The sequence below is a fragment of the Schistocerca piceifrons genome, chromosome 1 (assembly GCF_021461385.2).
Source record: "Schistocerca piceifrons isolate TAMUIC-IGC-003096 chromosome 1, iqSchPice1.1, whole genome shotgun sequence".
Lineage (NCBI taxonomy): Eukaryota > Metazoa > Arthropoda > Insecta > Orthoptera > Acrididae > Schistocerca > Schistocerca piceifrons.
The window spans coordinates 710,965,843-710,985,153 of NC_060138.1; the positions used below are offsets into that span (position 1 = coordinate 710,965,843).

The 19,311-nt window shown below is 43.2% G+C and overlaps 1 protein-coding gene across 1 annotated transcript in view; it reads right to left on the minus strand.

The window, feature by feature from the left end:
- Nucleotides 1-19,311, minus strand: part of LOC124770779 — a 121,195-nt gene that overhangs the window by 42,103 nt on the left and 59,781 nt on the right. The window contains exon 2 of the mRNA XM_047249218.1: nucleotides 5,496-5,648. Within this exon, the coding sequence (XP_047105174.1) occupies nucleotides 5,496-5,648 (153 nt within the window). The remainder of the gene's footprint in view (nucleotides 1-5,495; nucleotides 5,649-19,311) is intronic.

A 19,311-nucleotide genomic window follows, 5' to 3' on the forward strand; every position in this document is an offset into this window, starting at 1 on the left:
AGAAAATATAAAAATGCAGTAAATGAAACAGGCAAAAAGGAATACAAACGTCTCAAAAATGAGATCGACTGGAAGTGCAAAATGGCTAAGCAGGGATGGCTAGAGGACAAATGTAAGGATGTAGAGGCTTGTCTCACTAGAGGTAAGATAGATACTGCCTACAGGAAAATTAAAGAGACCTCTGGAGAGAAGAGAACCACTTGTATGAATATCAAGAGCTCAGATGGCAACCCAGTTCTAAGCAAAGAATGGAAGGCAGAAAGGTGGAAGGAGTATATAGAGGATTTATACAAGGGCGATGTACTTGAGGACAATATTATGGAAATGGAAGAGGATGTAGATGAAGATGAAATGGGAGATAAGATACTGCGTGAAGAGTTTGACAGAGCACTGAAAGACCTGAGTCGAAACAAGGCCCCGGGAGTAGACAACATTCCATTAGAACTACTGATGGCCTTGGGAGAGCCATTCCTGACAAAACTCTACCATCTGGTGAGCAAGATGTATGAGACAGGCGAAATACCCACAGACTTCAAGAAGAATGTAATAATTCCAATCCCAAAGAAAGCAGCTGTTGACAGATGTGAAAATTACCGAACTATCAGTTTAATAAGTCACAGATGCAAAATACTAACGCGAATTCTTTACAGACGAATGGAAAAACTATTAGAAGCGGACCTCGGGGAAGATCAGTTTGGATTCCGTAGAAATGTTGGAACCCGTGAGGCAATACTAACCTTACGACTTATCTTAGAAGAAAGATTAAGAAAAGGCAAACCTATGTTTCTAGCATTTGTAGACTTAGAGAAAGCTTTTGACAACGTTAACTGGAATACTCTCTTTCAAATTCTGAAGGTGGCAGGGGTAAAATACAGGGAGCGAAAGGCTATTTACAATTTGTACAGAAACCAGATGGCAGTTATAAGAGTCGAGGGGCATGAAAGGGAAGCAGTGGTTGGGAAAGGAGTGAGACAGGGTTGTAGCCTCTCCCCGATGTTATTCAATCTGTATATTGAGCAAGCAATAAAGGAAACAAAAGAAAAATTCGGAGTAGGTATTGAAACCCATGGAGAAGAATTAAAAACGTTGAGGTTCGCCGATGACATTGTAATTCTGCCAGAGACAGCAAAGGACTTGGAAGAGCAGTTGAACCGAATGGACAGTGTCTTGAAAGGAGGATATAAGATGAACATCAACAAAAGCAAAACGAGGATAATGGAATGTAGTCAAATTAAATCGGGTGTTGCTGAGGGGATTAGATTAGGTAATGAGACACTTAAAGTAGTAAAGGAGTTTTGCTATTTAGGGAGTAAAATAACTGATGATGGTCGATGTAGAGAGGATATAAAGTGTAGACTGGCAATGGCAAGGAAATCGTTTCTGAAGAAGAGAAATTTGTTAACATCGAGTATAGATTTAATTGTCAGGAAGTCGTTTCTGAAAGTATTTGTATGGAGTGTAGCCTTGTATGGAAGTGAAACATGGACGATAACCAGTTTGGAAAAGAAGAGAATAGAAGCTTTCGAAATGTGGTGCTACAGAAGAATGCTGAAGATAAGGTGGGTAGATCACGTAACTAATGACGAAGTATTGAATAGGATTGGGGAGAAGAGAAGTTTGTGGCACAACTTGACTAGAAGAAGGGATCGGTTGGTAGGACATGTTTTGAGGCATCAAGGGATCACAAATTTAGCATTGGAGGGCAGCGTGGAGGGTAAAAATCGTAGAGGGAGACCAAGAGATCAATATACTAAGCAGATTCAGAAGGATGTAGGTTGCAGTAGGTACTGGGAGATGAAGAAGCTTGCACAGGATAGAGTAGCATGGAGAGCTGCATCAAACCAGTCTCAGGACTGAAGACCACCACAACAACAACATCAAACACATGTAATTTATCGTTTGTAGAATATAATTTTGAGTGACGGAGACTATGGGTGCCAAATTAAAGGATCGTATAGCTGCAGTTGCTGGTAAATAAGTGGAAGGTTTTGAAATACTGATTGGATATTGGGGTTTTTCTACATCTTTTGGAAAGCAGTCATCTGCTACCTTTACTTGATACGTGTTGACGTACAGGATACGTGATGTATTGCATGTAATATTGGTAATTTTCACCTCACAAAGATTAGTATACCCTCAACAGTAAACGCCTGATGGCCTGAAGTTATCAAACAATTGTAATTTAAAAGAAAGCAGAGACAGAATCTATTATTCTTTACCTTTGCCGCTCCTGCACGGCGGCTGTAAATCTGTATGTACACATATCGATTAATGATATGAAAATAATTAGGTTTTTTCAAGCCGAATGAGGCCTTGAGCGCTTCACCTTTTAGCGTTTCTATTCCATGAAAGGCGGACGCGTATTGGCTGCGTTCCGCAATCTGTATTATATATATATATATATATATATATATATATATATATATATATATATATATATATATATATATACTCCTGGAAATGGAAAAAAGAACACATTGACACCGGTGTGTCAGACCCACCATACTTGCTCCGGACACTGCGAGAGGGCTGTACAAGCAGTGATCACACGCACAGCACAGCGGACACACCAAGTACCGCGGTGTTGGCCGTCGAATGGCGCTAGCTGCGCAGCATTTGTGCAGCGCCGCCGTCAGTGTCAGCCAGTTTGCCGTGGCATACGGAGCTCCATCGCAGTCTTTAACACTGGTAGCATGCCGCGACAGCGTGGACGTGAACCGTATGTGCAGTTGACGGACTTTGAGCGAGGGCGTATAGTGGGCATGCGGGAGGCCGGGTGGACGTACCGCCGAATTGCTCAACACGTGGGGCGTGAGGTCTCCACAGTACATCGATGTTGTCGCCAGTGGTCGGCGGAAGGTGCACGTGCCCGTCGACCTGGGACCGGACCGCAGCGACGCACGGATGCACGCCAAGACCGTAGGATCCTACGCAGTGCCGTAGGGGACCGCACCGCCACTTCCCAGCAAATTAGGGACACTGTTGCTCCTGGGGTATCGGCGAGGACCATTCGCAACCGTCTCCATGAAGCTGGGCTACGGTCCCGCACACCGTTAGGCCGTCTTCCGCTCACGCCCCAACATCGTGCAGCCCGCCTCCAGTGGTGTCGCGACAGGCGTGAATGGAGGGACGAATGGAGACGTGTCGTCTTCAGCGATGAGAGTCGCTTCTGCCTTGGTGCCAATGATGGTCGTATGCGTGTTTGGCGCCGTGCAGGTGAGCGCCACAATCAGGACTGCATACGACCGAGGCACACAGGGCCAACACCCGGCATCATGGTGTGGGGAGCGATCTCCTACACTGGCCGTACACCACTGGTGATCGTCGAGGGGACACTGAATAGTGCACGGTACATCCAAACCGTCATCGAACCCATCGTTCTACCATTCCTAGATCGGCAAGGGAACTTGCTGTTTCAACAGGACAATGCACGTCCGCATGTATCCCGTGCCACCCAACGTGCTCTAGAAGGTGTGAGTCAACTACCCTGGCCAGCAAGATCTCCGGATCTGTCCCCCATTGAGCATGTTTGGGACTGGATGAAGCGTCGTCTCACGCGGTCTGCACGTCCAGCACGAACGCTGGTCCAACTGAGGCGCCAGGTGGAAATGGCATGGCAAGCCGTTCCACAGGACTACATCCAGCATCTCTACGATCGTCTCCATCGGAGAATAGCAGCCTGCATTGCTGCGAAAGGTGGATATACACTGTACTAGTGCCGACATTGTGCATGCTCTGTTGCCTGTGTCTATGTGCCTGTGGTTCTGTCAGTGTGATCATGTGATGTATCTGACCCCAGGACTGTGTCAATAAAGTTTCCCCTTCCTGGGACAATGAATTCACGGTGTTCTTATTTCAATTTCCAGGAGTGTATATATATATATATATAGACGATGAATTTGGTACAGGAACACACAGTGGTCAGTCTTTAGTTTGCTGAAACAGTGCGAAAATCTTGCAGAGATGATGACCAAGTTAACGTTGCCGTTGTCATGAATGGATGTAAGTTCCATTCTGCGTTAGTATTGCTTGTTTTTAATCTCATCTCCTTCTTTTACAGACAACTACGGTACTATAATTGATTTCTTAGCAATAAATTAACAGTGCCGAAAAGTGAATCGTGAAACTCTTAGTTGTTACATATCTTATAACTGTGTGACAAGAAAAGCGAAGCACTCAAAAGACAGGGCCGGATGTCTGTGTAACTTCGTACACACCATCAGCAGGTATATAAATGATCAGAGTTGCCATTCTCTTTGACACGCACAGTGGCCAACAGAATTCATTAGTGTTTCTCATGTTTAGTCTTGTTACCAGGCCTGTTAGGGTATATATGGGTCACGAACTAAGGTAAATGTTGAGTGATCACTCTGAAGGACACGGAGATGTCACTTATACGTGCGAGAATGCGTTATCAGTTCTTGATAAAGTTTGAAAGGAGCCTCATTGTCAGTCTTCATTTGGTCAGGTGGTCGAAAAGTGCAATATCCAGATTTGTGGGCATTCAGATGTAAGAGCGGCTCAATGTTGGACTACATGGGAACGTGAGAGTATCCATACTTGTCGTCGAGGTTCCAGTCACTTTATCTTACCAATACAAAGGAGTATCTCCGTATTATGCAGCAGGCACATCGTAACACGTTAGCAACAGCACCTGTTATCCGAGAACAAGTAATGGATTCGCTGCAACATTTTGTCATCCATTCGTTGGAGGCTAGCATCAGCTGGACTAGGGAATTACCAGACCATGGTAGTTTGCCGTAAAAATAAAAAACAGAGGGGGAGAGAGAGAACACAAACGGCTGCATTTGGGTTGGTGCCGTCACCTGGAAGCTTGCACTGCTGATGAATGGTGTCGCATTATGTTCAGCGCTGAATTACAGTTATGCATTACCTCCGATGACCATCGTCGGAAAGTATAGCGGTAATGTGGGGGGAAGCCCCATTCTTCCAACGTTTTGCAGAGGCACAGCGGTGTTATTCCTTGCATCATGGTACTGGGAGCCATCGCTTATAGCCTCCTGTCCTGTCCTGCCTGGTAGTGACTGAGTGAACCCTGATGGCCCAATGATACGTCACGGATGCCATGCATCCTATTGTGTTACCACTCATGCGACAGCATCATGGTGCCATTTTTCAACAGGACAATGCTTGTAGATGTACTGCCATAGCCAGCAAGATCCCAAGATCTGTCCCCGATAGATCCCATGTGGGACGTGCTCGAACTTGCCGGTGTCTAGGTTATCAAAGGCCAGTGACAACAATTGTAGGCCAGCTTGCCTCAGAAATGCATCCAGGCCAGAGAGAGTGTAACGTCATACTGATAAGCTGGCTCATACTTCAATGTTCTTTATAAATTTGACTCGATTTCGTGACCACTTAAATGAGATCACTATCTTTTCAACCTGTGAAGTTTCATTTCGCTTCCCCCTCACCTTCTGAGTGTTTCACTTTTTTGTCAGGCATGTGTTAAACACATATACATATTTCTTTACCTGAGATGCTTCGTTGGGCCTTTGCTGTGGCGCTGGGACGACATCTTGCGGCTGGTGAGTGAATCGTTGCGCTCTGAATGCGTCACCTTGCGCCGCCATGATGGGCGTCCACATTGGTCACGTGACCGGGGTAGTTCCTCTGATTGGTCATGCCTGAAACAGACAGAAACTGCTATTAGCATTCACGAATTACTTATATAGTAGCCTTAGTTCTTTCAGAAAAAATGAATGTTTCACTCCTTTGAATGAAAATAATTTCATGTTTAGTGTGTGGGGTAAGGCTGTGGACAAGGTACCAGGAATGAGAAGTACCATGTAGTATTGCAATGGTGCAGCAGGTGTTGCCTTGTCACTATAGAAAACAAAGTGAAATATCTTATATTTTTGCCTGCCAAGAATGCTGGAAGTGAGCTGAATTTATGATGGAGCAATCAGATTACCAAAATATCAGAATACACACATGACTAGCTATATTGCTAGCAGTATGTATATATCAAGAAAAATGTGGCATCACCCCTATATCTCGTGCAGGTATGTTGCTATTGTGACTGTTCCCGTACCGATCGGAAGGTCACCTCTGAAGTTGTTTATAAACATACACACTCTTACCATGACCGCTACCCACAGGTAGAACGTTGCATTCGAATGGATTGCGGCATTTCAGTTGAAAGTAAAGCACTAGCAGGGATGCAGTGGAAAGGTCTGTGGAACAGCAGAGTGAACATCCGTCATGCCACGGACAGTCGTGACCAATGATCAAGTCCGCATCATCACGTTATGTGCAGAATGCTTGTCAACCAGGGAAGTTGCTCGACGTGTGCACCGGAGTCAAAATGATGTGGTGCAGACATGAAATCGGTTCCAATTAGCAAGTAGGGTTGAAGACTGACATCGCACAGGTTGTCCACGTTCGATATGTGCACTGGATGATCGATGTCGACGGGTCAAATAAACCGTGGGCTGAGTGCTCCAGAACTGAATTCGGCCATCGAAGAGCTTACATGACGCTGTACATCGCATTAAACTGTTAGGAGTCGATGCATGAAGCAAATCTCCATTCCTGACAACCATTGCGAGCACCACGTCATACACTACAACTGCACGTACTCATTTACAGATGGACAAAATTTATGCAGAATGGACGCCCCAGGATTGGTGTCGGATGTTGTTTACGAACGAAACTCGGACATGTTTGACACTCATAATCGAGGACAACCTGCTTGGAAACGACCCGGTAATATCGAACGTCTTCAAAATTGTGTTTGACATGTGCAACGAGGTAGTGATAGAGTTGTGTAATGGGGTGGCATTACGGGCATTAAAAGGAGCAACCGCACGTATCTCGTGGTTGTCGAGGGTAATGTAATTGCTATACGGTACATTGACAAGATTCTACAATGGATGGTGAGACCGCATCGCCAATATTTTGGTGACAATTTCGCCTTGATGGAGGATAACTCGCGTGATCACTGTGCTGTTCTCGTGAAATGACTGCAGGAGAGTGGGACAGTTTTGACCAGGGCTGGCTTGATGCTCTCATAAAACACCTATCGTAAAAACAGGATTCTAAATGTAGATGCGTAGATTAAACGATTAAAAAAGTAGAACCGTAATTAGGGCAGGAATTCACTGGCCAAGAACCCACAGCTGTAAACTATACTGCAGAAACAGAGAAACCCTATTGATTAAAATATAACATTTTTATCATTTTCTGTGTGTATAGGGCTCGATTGTTTAGTTTTGTTCTTTCTCACTGAAGTGCATTCTTTGAACTTTTGCCTAGATTAACTTTGCAGATACTTGTAGATCACAGAACTCGATAGATTAGCTTTTATGTGTAAACAAGGACTTAATTCAGCTGTCTATGTATGGCACAATATTCGTTACCCAGAGGCAAGCGGATCAGTTTATAAGGAAATGTGCTTGAACAAAAATTAACAGCTTTGGCCATAGAGCCTGTCACACGTGAATTTTGTAAAAGAAAAAGACAACCTCAAGCAATGTATCAGATTTTAGTTGGTTTGACGACGACCACGAAAGCTTGCTGGGTCACATGATCCGTTTGCCTGAGGAAGATATTTTTGTGTTCCATATAATTTACATGTTGGTCCTATCGATGACTGGCAATGTGGTCCACCATTACTTACATCTTGCTGATATCTGTGACGTTACCCATTTCAGGTACCTTTCATGGACCTGTTATTTCCTTGATTCAACTGTATATAATCGAGCTAAAATCTTACAGGTGCCTGTTGACCTCTATTAATAGGCTATCTAACTTTAAAAACTGTCTGAAGAGTTGTTCTATACGCTTTGTCTGAGAGCCTAGTAAAGCGGATAGTAAAAAATTGCGAAGTCACAAAGTGATTGAAAACCCTGTAGCGCTATCATATGACCGATTTCATTAACAACGAAGATTTATGTTCATTAACAACTGAGGAAAATATTATAATTGTTAGGAAAATAGTAAAGTAGATTGGAGATATTAAGAATTAAAATATAATTGTTATTATTCATACGAGGAAGAAATGTCACGACAAATTAAAACGTTACAGAATCGGCACTCGATTGCAGGCTACCTTTAGCATCTGACCCATACAAGGTTTACAGGCTGGTTTTGAATTAAAACTACAGAATTTCCCTCTTCTTGGAGTAGGAATGTGTGGCGTTAGGAATGCAAAGAAGGATTCTGGATCAGGTAACAACCCGGCACACAATCTTAGTGTCTGAAAGTTTGTTGTAGTATACACACCGATGAGGATTGCAGGATTTGTCAATGAAACCACCTACAAAAAGTGACTAAGCTGTTGTAGATCACATCCATTATCCCAAGGGTACTAATTGTAAAGGATAGTGAGGAGTGTTCAAACGTTGATAATGGAGTCGTTTAGAACCGTTTTATGAACTATTTTGCCAATTTGTTTTGAAAGTGTCACATACTGTAAGAAACTGCTTATACTAAACCCTTAAACGTTTAGATTTTTACTCGCTGAATTCAATATTACTTTGTGTTTATGATTTCTGCTTAACGCATCTACAAGTTAGCAAACGGGAGGAGGAGTCTCTTTGGATGTAAAAATGACTATTGCAACTGATCTGAATATTGTGCGAGATCCAGAAAGCGATAAAGCAACCTAAACGAGAATTTAATTGTTTAACGGCAGAGTATGAAAGCAGTGATACGTGTAGAAAGTGTGGCAACATAGAGGTATGTGTCGGAAACAAATCAAATGCTAACCTGGTGTAGACAGCTGCGAGGTACAACTGTATGGGCGAATATTTCCATTAAGTGCATTTGTCAGAAAACGACCCGTAAGTAATTGTTATTTTAATAGTTGTCTACCGAATCGTTCACCATAAACGGTTCATAAGATTGTTTTATTCCTCAACCTGTTGACGTTTGATAGCTTCGTCTAAAAGTGGGTATAAGCAAAGAATCACTCTGCGGTTATCTTTGCGGTGGCGTGTAGTTAATTACAAGTGATATGTTTCTTCTTCTGGCTGGAAGGGACTGAGATGTATTGCAGGTTTTCTTTGATACGTGTTGTTGCTCTCACTTGTTCTCACGATTCAGTAAACGAAATATGTCTTATGCCAGACACCTCATTCTTCTTACAAGGGAACGTCCCCATCGCACCCCCTTCAGATTTAGTTATAAGTTGGCACAGTGGATAGGCCTTGAAAAACTGAACACAGATCAATCGAGAAAACAGGAAGAAGTTGTGTGGAACTATGAAAAAATAAGCAAAATATACAAAATGAGTAGTCCATGTGCAAGATAGGCAATGTCAAGGAGAATGTGAGATGAGGAGCGCCGTGGTCCTGTGGTTAGCGTGAGCAGCTGCGAAACGAGAGGTTCATGGATCAAGCCTTCCCTCGAGTGAAAATTTCAATTTTTTATTTTCGGTTTATATGACAAACTCTTATGTTTTCATCACTTTTTTGGGAGTGATTATCACATCCACAAGAAAACCTAAATCGGGCAAGGTAGAAGAATCTTTTTACCCATTTTACCCCATTGATCTATATTCAGACAACATATTCCTGTCATGTGACGCACATGCCGTTACCAGTGTCGTATAGAATATATCAGACGTTTTCCTGTGGAGGAATCGGTTGACCTATGACCTTGCGATCAAATGTTTTCGGTTCCCATTGGAGAGGCACGTCCTTTCGTCTACTAATCGCACGGTTTTGCGGTGCGGTCGCAAAACACAGACACTAAACTTATTACAGTGAACACAGACGTCAATGAACGAACGGACAGATCATAACTTTGCAAAAGAAAGGAAGTAAACTTTTCACTTTAGGGAGGACTTGAACCAACGACCTTTCGTTCCGCAGCTGCTCACGCTACCCACGGGACCACGGCACTCCTGAGTTCACACTATTCTTGATGTTGTCTATCTTGCGCATGGGCTATTCAGTTTGTATATTTTGCTTATTTTTTCATAGTTCCACACAACTTCTTCCTGTTTTCTCGATTGATCTATATTCAGATTTTCAAGGCCTATCCACTGTGCCAACTTATAACTAAATCTGAGGGTGGTGCGATGGGGAGGTTCCCTTGTTAGTGATACTGCGACGAACTGTGGGCACGCAGTGTGGCGTAGGATTTCACGTCGCTGTAGGCCTACTGTCGTGCTGCGGGTCGCCAGTTTACATCCGACCACCAGCAAGTGTTTGCCATTTCTTATTCAACATTTCTGGAAGGTTCGCGAAATTCGTTATTTTTGTAATGTTAGTATTTTCTAAAATATTCGATCTTGTGTAAAGTTTCTTCAGGGGTACAGTTCTGTTATGGCTGCACGCTGATGTAACAAACGTTATTTCACTGGTAAGTGTTATACTTTACTGACGACCCTGTTTTCATGTTTGAACTTGATTGTGGTTACGACATGACATTGTTTGATGGAGACGCCTGGGGTAAGAGAAGAGTAACAGCAGTTATTTGTGGTAACCAGAACCGTCGGATCGAGAAAGCAAGAGGTAAATCATGAATGTCGACCTCACACGTCATGATGAAGAAGAGGTGTATCGACATTTAGCACCGATTTCCATCACCAGTCGAAAGCGCCACAAACAATGGACTCGGCCGACTCTGACTTAGGCCGCAGCCGTCAAACAGACGCGCAGTATCCGATCAACGCAGGTAGCATACAACCAACTTGTATGCCAAGTATGACGCCCCACTAAAAAACGGACGTTTGGAAGACAGAGAACAACGCGCAGGTATGTTCCACTATGGGCGCCCTGGGCTTGTACGCTACTGCAGAGAGACAGAATACGAGTGTTCGATGACTATTACGCTACCAGGCGTTGACCATCACAACAGTCCTAGTCACTCCAGTCAATTGCATTATAGTAGACCTATGGGACGATGCCAATCGCTATACTCTGGAAGTCGTTACCCAATACGCCGTAGCGGTTCCCCGTTGCCTCACAGAGAGGTACTAGCCGCTCGCCAAGCCACCGAATTCAACAAAACTAAGCGAGGCAAACATCTGTGCAGATGAGGCTGATATAGATGAAACCCTGCAGACATCAAAGGCAGTCATGGAGTGTGGAAGATTAGAACTGCAGAATGACGAAGCTATTCCAACAAGCACACATAACAAAGATTACTATGAGCGGTGGTTTGCCATTGAAGACGTTATTTTCCCGCTGTCATAAAAGAGTCGATATCTATTCATCAATCGAGATGCTCAGTAGAAGCGTGAAGCGTTTTTCGATTGAAAATAGCTACTCAGGCTCAAAAAAGGGATCTACATGCCACTGACGATAATATGCATTGTACGTTGGCAAAGAGAACTTTGTGGAACTGTTACGAGCAGCTTTAACTCGTCCCTAAAGGGATGTGGGTACGAATAGCCCTATTAGGTCAGCAGAGCAAGCTTAGTGGCATCGAAGAAGGCTCATGGTCTGTTACCACTGCAGACAAGGCAGGGGAGAAAGCTACTATCGAAATGCCAACATGATCTGGCCCTAAGGAAGTAAAATGTCAACGCGTGTCATCCGTTCTGCCACTAATTTCAGGATGCTTTCAAATTCAGATTGGAGGAAAGAGACACCAAGCGACTCATGTTAAAACAGTGGGTCGCCCACCGACTAACCAAAGCTCACATAATTCGACGCCGGCTGAACGACGGATAAACCGGAAAGAAGTGGAGAAGATGCTGCAAGATGACATTAATGAACCTTGAGAGAGTCCTTGGTCCTAACCCGTGGTCATTGTGAAGAAGAATGATGGCACATGCCATTTCTGAACAAAATCAGGTAAATAGATGTCTGCCCACTACCGCTCATTGATGACAACCCAGATTGCTTGAAAGGAGCAAAGTATTTCTCAACCATGGACATGCAGATCGGCCACTGGGAAATCGGGCTGACGAGGCTGATAGAGAAAAGACTGCCTTCATAACTCCTGGCGGCCTATATGTGCTCAAAGTTATGCAGTTTGGCTACGAAACACTCTAGCAACCTTAGAAAGTGTGATGGACTACTTGCTACGGCACCTTAAATGGCAGACGTGTCTTCGCTATCTGGATGATAACTGTCGTTTTTAAAAGACATCTGCATAACATCTGAGCCGCCTGACAACCTTGTTAAAATGTTTTCAGCCTGCAGACCTCCGCCTGAACGCGAAAATGTGCCTCTTCACTATCCAGTAAATAAAAATCTTGGGGCGCCTAGTGAATGGCGGTGTAATCCACCCCGACCTAGAGAAAATAAGAGCAGTCACAAACTTTTCGACTGCCCAGCACATTCGCACTGTGAGACATTTTCTCGTAATGTGATCGTACTACCAACGATTTATAAAGGACTTCTGCACCAAGGAACGTTTGTTATTAGAACTACTACAGGGAGACGGCAAATTTTCGTGGAAAGAGGTGGAAGAAAGATCTTTCCTTGTCCTTAAGGAGGTGCCAACATCTTGTCCAGTACTAGCATCGCATGACGAGATTTCCGAGACAGATGTTCACAATGACTGGCGGGTATGGGATAGGAGCAGTTCCAGTACAAATTTAGGAATATGCTGAGAAGGTGATAGCATATGCTTCCAGAGAACTCTCCGAGATGAACTATTGCACAAACGAGGAAGTGTGCCTTGCAGTTGTTTGGACCATCAACAAGCACCGGCCCTATTTATTTGGAAAACAATTCACCGTTACAACAATTCTGTACCCCGACTGACTAGTCTGAAGGATTCGTCGGGTTGCCCGGCGAGATAGGCACCGAGGCTTCAGGAGAACGATTTCAGAGTTGTATACAATACCGGACACTGCCTTCCAAGGAATCCTTTGCGGAACACAGCAGCGTGGAGGAAAAACTGTTCAAAATGGTTCAAATGGCTCTGAGCACTATGGGACTTAACATATGAAGTCATCAGTCCCCTAGACACAACTACTTAAACCTAACTAACCTAAGGACACAACACACATCCATGCCCGAGGCAGGATTCGAGCCTACGACCGTAGCAGCAGCGCGGTTCCGGACTGAAGCGCCTAGAACCGTTCGGCTACAGCGGTCGGCGGAAAAACTGTAATCGCAACATTAAGTGACATTACTGCTGAACAGAGGGAAGATCCAGCATTGCTGAAAACCATAGAAGCCTTTAAGGAGGAGCAATCGTCCAAAGGAAAATTCCAGTTAATAGATGCTACAATGTGTAAGAGGAACTATAATTCGATGGGGCGGAAATTGTTGCTCATCATCTCAGCTCAGACACGTCCAAATATTTTTAAGTTTTTACACGACACTCCAACACTCTAGTTATTTGGGATTCGTGAAGCTGCTAGACAGAATCAGACGAAGGTATCACTGACCAGGACTATATCGATCCGTTGGACACTATGTGAGCCACCGCAATGAGTGCCAACGACGGAAGCACGTACCTCAATTTCCTCCAGAGCACCTGGTATCAATTCTGCCTGTACCGTCGAATTGGAATCGACCTCATGAGGAGTTTCCCGAAGTCGACAAACGGTAATCGATTGATAATAGTCTGTGCTGACTACCTGATCCGTTGCTCTGTCACTAAAGCGAAACCGACTGTCGAAGCTCCGGGAATTTCAAGGCTCATAGTAGAAGGAATCGGTTTGGAACATGGAGCACCCAATGCGTTAATCTCTGACCTAGCAAAATTTTTCCAGCCGAGACTAGTATGAGAGGTAATTTTAAGTTGTGACATCATGCACAGGAGGACAGCTACCTATCATCCACACACGAATGATCTCATAGGACGCTTTAATAAGGCATTGGCATATATGCTCTTGATAGGACATACTTTTCCTGTTTCAACTAGACGATATTCAGGAAGATTACGTGAAACAACTCATCACCAGGACAAAACAAGCAAGACAGCTGGCTCGCATACGGACATCGCACTCCCAGGAGAAAGTCGAGAGCGTTAAAATGTCAAGCACTGGCCAGTGAGATACAGCCCAGGATACTCCATATGGATTTTTACGCTTGTGTGGGAAGTGGAACTACCGGAAAAGTTACTAAAGCACAACTCTATGCAGCATCATAGCCTTTGACGCTTGTCGGACGTCACATACGAAGTCGATTACGGTCCTTCATCAGTAAGGCAGAACTGCAGAGTCGTCGTCCATGCTCTCCGTATGAAGCCCTACTAAGATCCTGAGGCGCAAACAGACGATGGGGGCTTCTCGTTCAAGGAAACTGAAGACCAACTAGACGATCGCGAAGCTCGATGGGAGGGGCTACATTTGATACTCATCCTTGTGAAGACGATGTGACAAGTCGACATGAACTTGACAACCCGCCAGCGCTGCCATACGGAGGATCACTGACAAGATCTATATCCAAGGTGTTGTAGTTTGATCCAATGCATATTCTAGAATATTCAAGTTTGGTCAAACAGCAACACTCTTCGTCCAGAAATTCATTTCTATTCTGGCTGAACGCCGGTGTGATTGTAAACATACTTTCAGTGTTAATTGCTGTACTTCATTGACGGTCCTACTTTCGAAATTGGACTTGATTTTGATTATGACGCGACAGTATTAAGAGTTGACATCAGCGAAGGCATCAGTGATACCGCCACTGGCACATATGCAGAGCTCTGTACAGGGAAACATCCTGACAAATTAAAGCCGTGTGCTGAACTTGGCCTCGACACAGACTCTTGCCTTCCCCACGCAATGCTCTTGTCGGCTGACCTGTTCAGGCAGGACTCACGATTCGTCTTCATAGTGTCGAATCAGACAGTACTGCAACACCTCTCATCTAATTTTCCAAACGTACCAAGAGCTGCAACTCCTGGAAGAAAATTTTGGGAAGAAATGGCTGAGCCACAGCTTAGGGATTGTATCCCGCAGAATAAAATATTCATTCTGGAAAGAATTTTAAGTTTGTAATTCAAACATTTCTCTGCAACGTCCTTTCTTTCTCCCTGCACGGTGCATCGCGGAGAGTATTTCATACCATAATTAGTTGTCTCCTTTCCTGCTCCATTACGAAGTCACGGGGGAGAGCGGGGGTGAGGATGGACGCGTACTTGTCTAAGCATCCGAGTCTATTTTGTCTGCTTATTAAGGTCGTAATAGAAAGTATAAAATTCAATCTAAATTTACGAAGCAGCCTTTCGCGTATGCAAATTCTTCAAACGATTCCCAAATAAGTAGCGTCAAAATTTCCACAACACTCTCGTAGCAACAATTTGCGGTAGTTTTAACCTAAATTGTTATCAATGGAGAAACGTCTACAGACGTTAAAGTAACCTCTGGCGTGCCACAGGGGAGTGTTATGGGACCATTGCTTTTCACAATATATATAAATGACCTAGTAGATAGTGTCGGAAGTTCCATGTGGCTATTCGCGAATGATGCTGTAGTATACAGAGAAGTTGCAGCATTAGAAAATTGCAGCGAAATGCAGGAAGATCTGCAGCGGATAGGCACTTGGTGCAGGGAGTGGCAACTGACCCTTAACATAGACAAATGTAATGTATTGCGAATACATAGAAAGAAGGATCCCTTATTGTATGATTATATGGTAGCGGAACAAACACTGGTAGCAGTTACTTCTGTAAAATATCTGGGAGTATGTGTGCGGAACGATTTGAAGTGGAATGATCATATAAAATTAATTGTTGGTAAGGCGGGTGCCAGGTTGAGATTCATTGGGAGAGTCCTTAGAAAATGTAGTCCATCAACAAAGGAGGTGGCTTACAAAACACTCGTTCGACCTATACTTGAGTATTGCTCATCAGTGTAGGATCCGTACCAGATCGGGTTGACGGAGGACATAGAGAAGATCCAAAAAAGAGCGGCGCGTTTCGTCACAGGGTTATTTGGTAACCGTGATAGCGTTACGGAGATGTTTAACAAACTCAAGTGGCAGACTCTGCAAGAGAGGCGCTCTGCATCGCGGTGCAGCTTGCTCGCCAGGTTTCGAGAGGGTGCGTTTCTGGATGAGGTATCGAATATATTGCTTCCCCGTACTTATACCTCCCGAGGAGATCACGAATGTAAAATTAGAGAGATTAGAGCGCACACGGAGTCTTTCAGACAGTCGTTCTTCCCGCGAACCATACGCGACTGAAACAGGAAAGGGAGGTAATGACAGTGGCACGTAAAGTGCCCTCCGCCACACACTGTTGGGTGGCTTGCGGAGTATAAATGTAGATGTAGATGTAGATGTAGATACGTACCTTTCATCAAGAAAGAACTGTACACAATCCTTACGTATGAGACGGAATTGCTTATAGCACAGCGCAGCCTTTCTTCTTATTTTATAGCCATCGAAGTGCATGGAAATTTCATAGATTGTAAGACTAGTATGAGTTCGTCAGATTCGCTGTCATTTTCCTTCAACAACCCAGTGAAATACAGGGTGTTTCAAAAAGAATTAATCAAGTTTTGAAGTCACTTATATCGAATAATTTCTGTTAGGAGAGGAGAGTTTGGAGTTTCACACGGTCGTCGATGCGTCTTTGTAGCGCGCTCCTCCCTGTTCTCATATTATTTACTGTCAAGATGGTGACATCGCAACAAAGATCTGTCTACCATTATTTACAGTGAGGGAATTTGTTACAGCAGTACATAATAGATTCAAACAACAATATAATGTTGAAACTTTCACCGCTTTGAGTATACGACGTTGGCATTAACAGCTCAAAGACAGAAAATGCCTCTGCAAAACGAAATCAACGGGCCATCCTCGTATTTCTGACAAAGATGTGGGATTCATTCGAAAATGCTTTGTATAGAATTTCAAAGTATTCGCACGACGAGAGACGGGAGATCTTTTTTTTAAATGTCTGTCACTTGCACTTGCACTCTGGGCAACTGATGCAGCCCGTATGTTATTTTAAAAAAGTTACAATTGTGTACTCCTTATATTTATAATTAAAAGACGAATTAGCTTACCTAGAGGAATAATAACAGGAAAAAAAACGTATGATACTCGTCGGAGAGAGATAGAGAGACAGACAGAGAGAGAGAGAGAGAGAGAGAGAGAGAGAGAGAGAGAGAGAGAGAGAGAAGGAAATAATAGAACGGTTGCCGCTGTGGTGTGTGGAGTGTAATGCAGCGTCGTCTGTAGAGAGTTCACCACGTAGAGAATTTTTATTTTGTAAATAGCAGGGAAATATGGGAGGAACATTCTCTGTCACAACTGTTCTCAGTGAGAAGACAGATGTTCTTTAGTCGGGAACGGCAAAAGCCACATAGTGGAAAATTGGAGTTCAGTGCAGCCTTTTGAATTTATCAAGCGCGAGAAATACACTTTCTTAAGTTCCATGCTTTCGTATCTTTTCCATCAACAACAAGATGCATGTGGCCTGTATTTTCTTCTGCATAACATTTTCTCAGAAATTTCATACTCGGAAATGGCTTAGTACTTTTTTTTTCCACGATTCAAATCTGGTTGGGAAAAAGAACCAAAAACACAAGTAATTCAATATTTTTAGTTCTTGTAATGAACGAAACCATTGTTAAACCAGATATGAAAACAGATTTTGATATGTTCGTATTCACCTCAAAGACCAGGCAACAAAAATAGCTAAACAAGATTTAACTGCTGTGTATTCACCTCTCTCTGCAGGGCGTACAGCAACATGTAGGATTATTTTTTATGTTATAAAAGAATGAGCTAGTTCCAAATCCAAATACAAGTTTGAAGTCATGCAAAAGACTTATAAACTCTTAAAATTATGATTTTTATATATTTTTAAAATTCATCAATTTTTTATTTCGAAATTGAAAACTGTTTTTATTAAACGCATTTTACGGTAAAGACAATGTTCGTCCTCAACTTTCTCCAATCCTAGATTGTTTTCGCGTCTATAATGAACATGTGTCGACTCAGTGTTAGGGGCTGAACGTTCTATCTTACTTCCAAATAGAATGCAACAAAATCGTAAACAGCACAACGCATCAACGATGGTTAGGCCGTAAGGGCCATCTGCAACTAAGTGTTATATGTTTAGCATCCAAAGGGAAACAAACTAAGAAAATATGAACATTTAAGGCCTTTTTAAGTAAAAATTATATTTAGAAATTTATTTTAAAAGCCGTTAAAGTTCCTGGTTTGATAATTATATAATACATGCTTACTAAAATCAGACACATCTTTCCGATATTTCAAATGACCCCAAAAACAATAGTGTTGGGGACTTGTGTCGGAAAGCTATGGGTTCCGTGCGACTTACAGAAGTTGACATTTATGGATAATTCATTATGAGAATTTCTGTGAGGTGACAAAAAGATGCGTAGACTCAAGTCGGAAACTACCGTTGGGAAAGAATAAAAAGATCAGCCACGTTGATGTATGTTTATATTTATTTAATTGTTTTACATTCCTCCAGCGACGAGGACACCATACGTAACGAACAACACAGTCTAGTTGTGGGGAGCACGGAAAGCTTTTCTCAGGCTATCTACTTTGGGTGAAACAGGATGGTATGATTAGACAACTTCAACCACGTCACGAACACACACGTATTTCCATGTAATTGTCGTGAGTCTTCAATCTTCGGACTATTTTGATGCGGTCCGTCACGGCTTCCTTGCTGTGCCAAGCTCTTCACCTCAGAGTAGCACTTGCACCCAACCTCCTCAGTTAATTGTTGGATGTATCCCAGTCTCTGTCTTCCGCTACAATTTTACCCTCTACAGCTCCCTCCACTGCTCTGGAAGCTATTCTGTGGTGTCTTATGTCTAATCATCCTGTTCTTTGCTCTTGTCAATGTTTTTACACATTTCTGTCCTGACCGGAATTATCATCGTACAAAGTCATTATGCACAGTAGCAGAATTGATCAGCCATTAAATTCTACGCATTTATAAATTTTTGGCTATTTAATGGTTCTGTTTGGTAAAGCAGAAGACAGTAAGATAATAGACCGGCGTGGAGAAGGACATATAAATGACATCTGAACGCGCCTTGTTGGTAAGTGAGCACTGAAAGCCATAAATGGATCCTTCCAGTACAAAACAAACACAAAAGCATCTTGTCTAGAACTTGACAAAATGTTAGATCTGTATTATACTATTTCATACAGCGGCAGAACACAAGGTTCCTCCCGGAAAACGTTAGACGCTGGGAACAGTGTGTCGGCTAGATGACTGATCAGAGCAAACTTAATAAAAACTGATAACCCAGGGGCGCAAGTGCAGAATAAGTGCTACAATATCAACAGTGCAACACTTTAATTGGCACAGTTCCTGAACACGAACTGGAGAACATTGTGAAGAACTGAAATACATAGTTACAGTATAAAAGAAGACTGAGGAGAGAATGCAAAAAAAAAAAAAAATCACGACGAGGAAAGACACGTAGAGAATCAG